The sequence below is a fragment of the Puntigrus tetrazona genome, chromosome 1, assembly GCF_018831695.1.
Source record: "Puntigrus tetrazona isolate hp1 chromosome 1, ASM1883169v1, whole genome shotgun sequence".
Lineage (NCBI taxonomy): Eukaryota > Metazoa > Chordata > Actinopteri > Cypriniformes > Cyprinidae > Puntigrus > Puntigrus tetrazona.
Window position 1 is genome coordinate 18618678 of NC_056699.1, and position 3101 is coordinate 18621778.

The 3101-nt window shown below is 42.6% G+C and overlaps 1 protein-coding gene across 1 annotated transcript; it reads right to left on the bottom strand.

The window, feature by feature from the left end:
- Positions 1 to 535: 535 nt before the first annotated feature.
- Positions 536 to 2485, bottom strand: hand2 (heart and neural crest derivatives expressed 2). Its single transcript, XM_043234022.1, has 3 exons — positions 2258 to 2485; positions 1454 to 2000; positions 536 to 1172 (listed from the first exon to the last, which is right to left on the bottom strand). The coding sequence occupies exons 2-3, from the start codon at positions 1979 to 1981 to the stop codon at positions 1074 to 1076; spliced, it is 627 nt and encodes a 208-aa protein (XP_043089957.1). The 5' UTR covers positions 1982 to 2000; positions 2258 to 2485; the 3' UTR covers positions 536 to 1073.
- Positions 2486 to 3101: the final 616 nt, after the last annotated feature.

Consider the following 3101-nt stretch of genomic DNA (forward strand, 5'->3'; position numbering starts at 1 on the left):
ATATATATTTAGCAGTTATTTTTAAATAATAACTTGACGCTGAGGCTGAATGGTGGGCCTAAATATTAGTCTGGGCGATAGCTACTACTTTAACAGTTTATTTGGAATTAATTGTAACTATTTTTAGTATCCTATTTAGTGTCGCAAGCGTAAATTGGTCACAACAGCCACGTCGCTGACCCTTAGAGCAGTTTTAGCAATCGTAAACATCTGTGTTCGAAACTTTAGGTTACTTTTTAAAAGGCAATGCATCTCAAAGCAGGGCACAGATCGAATCATCCCGTTGCTCGAGGAGCTGCTGGGTATGCATCGCCTGAGTGCTGTTTGATTCGACTGTCAGGTCCATGTAAGTAACCGAAAATATATCCAACAGTCTCTCTAGACCCCGAAACGTATCGTCAATTTCTGCGGTGTGGTCTACGCTCTGCTTACAAACAGCACTTAGCCTGTCTTCTGGGAATTATCATTTAGCGTGCAATTTTGCCAAGCGGCATCTTTATGTTAAATTACATCTCAGTACAACAAAAAGGTTTAGGGTTGTTAAAAACACAGTGGTTTATTGAATTAATTACATTGTTTACATCTCCAATATTATTTAGATTTTGTGTCTCTGGACGGAAGTGCACTGGGTGGACTCGACAGTTGTTTCAGACACCGGCATTGTACGACCACAAAATAACATTATAACACTTCATGACATTTTCAAATAAAACATTTACTATATTGTAACATCGACTAACCTTCCTCGTAATTAAAGAAGAGAGAGAGACAGGGATAGATACTGGAAGTGATAGAGAGACAGAACGAGACAGAACTTCACGTGTAACTCCTTAGTGGCAGGCATCTCATTTCGATTCACAATGGGACAAGAAAACAAACAATAATAAACCAATATCAGACAGCAACACGCAATCTCTTACCAAGAGAGTATCCTCCTTCTAAAATGGAATGGTTTTTCCTCAAATATCCACTGTCCGTAGCGGGAAATTGCACATAAATATTCCATTAAATAAAGTGAGAGAACAACTAAAAATGAGTTCAGAGGGCCTCATTTCGTGTCTTTTGAATTAGTCTCATTGTTTCAGTTCCAGTGCCCACACATGCTGCGGCCAACCAGTTCTCCCTTTAGTTTTCTTGTCATTGCTGCTCCCTGAATTTTTCAAAACGTCGTTCTGTAAAAGAAAAACAATAACACGAGAGGTTATTTGTATAGCCATCACGCACTATAACAATTTTCGACCAACTACTGCCCACGGTGAAGACGGCTAGTGTAATAAACTAACAAATACGGCGAAGATGCAGCGTGCAAAAAACACAACACGTTTTACACACCGAAAGCCAAACCGCTCATAGATACCGAAGTCAAAACACGTTTCGGTTAGGTTATGTGTAATTATAATATACGGCGATACTTTTTGACGTTTACGAAGATCTATTCACTTTGAGACCTTACCATTTCTTTCTTTCGCCTTTCTTCTTTGGCGTCTGTCTTTTTGAATTCCGCTTTGAAGGCCTCTGCTTCCCCGTTCTGTTCGTCTTTGTCCAGAATGTCCATAAGGTAAGCAATGTAACTGGTAGCCAAACGAAGGGTTTTTATTTTGGACAGCTTCGTGTCCGCGGGCACGTTGGGAATGCATTCCCTGAGTTCTGCAAAGGCGCTGTTGATGCTCTGAGTCCTGCGCCTCTCCTTTCGGTTTGCCGTGGGTCTACGTTTCACCGGTCGGGGTCCCATTCCAACGGCGCCGGCCCCCGGTACTCCTCCGTAGTGCGAGTGATCGAGCCCCGGGGCTCCCGCCGAGTATTCGGGGCTGTAGGAGGGTGCCATGCTATAGTCTGGAGGAGACATCTCCGGGTGGCTGATAAGCCACCCGTGAAAATAGGGGGGTTCTTCGTGACAGCGACTGGCAGCGGCTGCGGCAGCGAAGGAATAGCCGTCATGATGCATCACCGGGTGGTGGGGAAAGCCTCCGACTAAACTCATGGCGACAGACTTGTATACCCTAAGGCGAACCACAGGCTGGGTAAGCTCTGGCTCTCAGATCGCTCGTAATTTGACTTGTCGATTTACACACTGATTGCCTCCCCATAAAAAGCATTCATTTCTTGCTTTCTGACAGAACGTAAAAATGCAGTTCTGCTTATTTGTCCATAAGAAAGATATACCGCCGAATTTCTAGCAGATCATCAGCAGACGAGCAAAACAGGTTTCGGCTGTAACCGCACCGCAACGGCTGTTAGTGAAAAATAATTTACTTACACTTATATTCTCCCCTGCAAATATCCATCACGAGAAAGTCCCATTGCTAATAGTTGTTAAAGGCTTTAGCGGCGTTCAGAGGCTTTTTTTTTGAATCTCAGACCCGTTGTGGGATCGGTGAGGTGGAGCGTTGGATGGAAAAATTTCCAATCCCAGTCGATGTTGTGCACGCAATTCGCAGCCCGGTTCACTCTGTGGAAGCAGGCGAATTCCGCCGTTTGATCTCCATGTCAGCTACATCTTTTGAGCTGCTTGGGTTCATATATGTCGTCAAAACTGTTCTCAGCCAATAACGTTGAAGAGGAGGAGGGACATGAACTGCATCGTTAGGGTGTTTACGCTCCCAAATTGCACGAACCCTTGCAAAGATAGCCCACGTATATATACAGCATGTATAAAATAAATGTAAAATACATGCAAAAAACTGGTAACGTATGCTGCCATTCCATGTTTATTTGATATTTTGTGCTTGTGTGTGTGTGTGTGTGTGTGTGTATGTGCGCGCGCGTGCGCTTGCGCGTTCGTGTGTGCTAATGTCATTTATATTTTTTATTAATTTTAAATGCATGCTATGTGTGTGTGTGCCACAATACATCCAGCCTTTCACGCATTTAATTTTATGCATTTAATGCAACAGTGAAACTGGCTGAATAAAAATAGCTTTTTTATAACATATGTTATAAGTTGGTACATTTTAAAAAGCAAAATAGAGAAGGGTCGTGTGCAAAATAGAAACCTGCATGAGATTGATTTTATTCATTTTTTTTATTTCGTTGGTTATTATTTTTAGGTTATACCACCGCTTTTTGAGGGGGAAACAAAGAATAACAAAGTGCAGATCAGG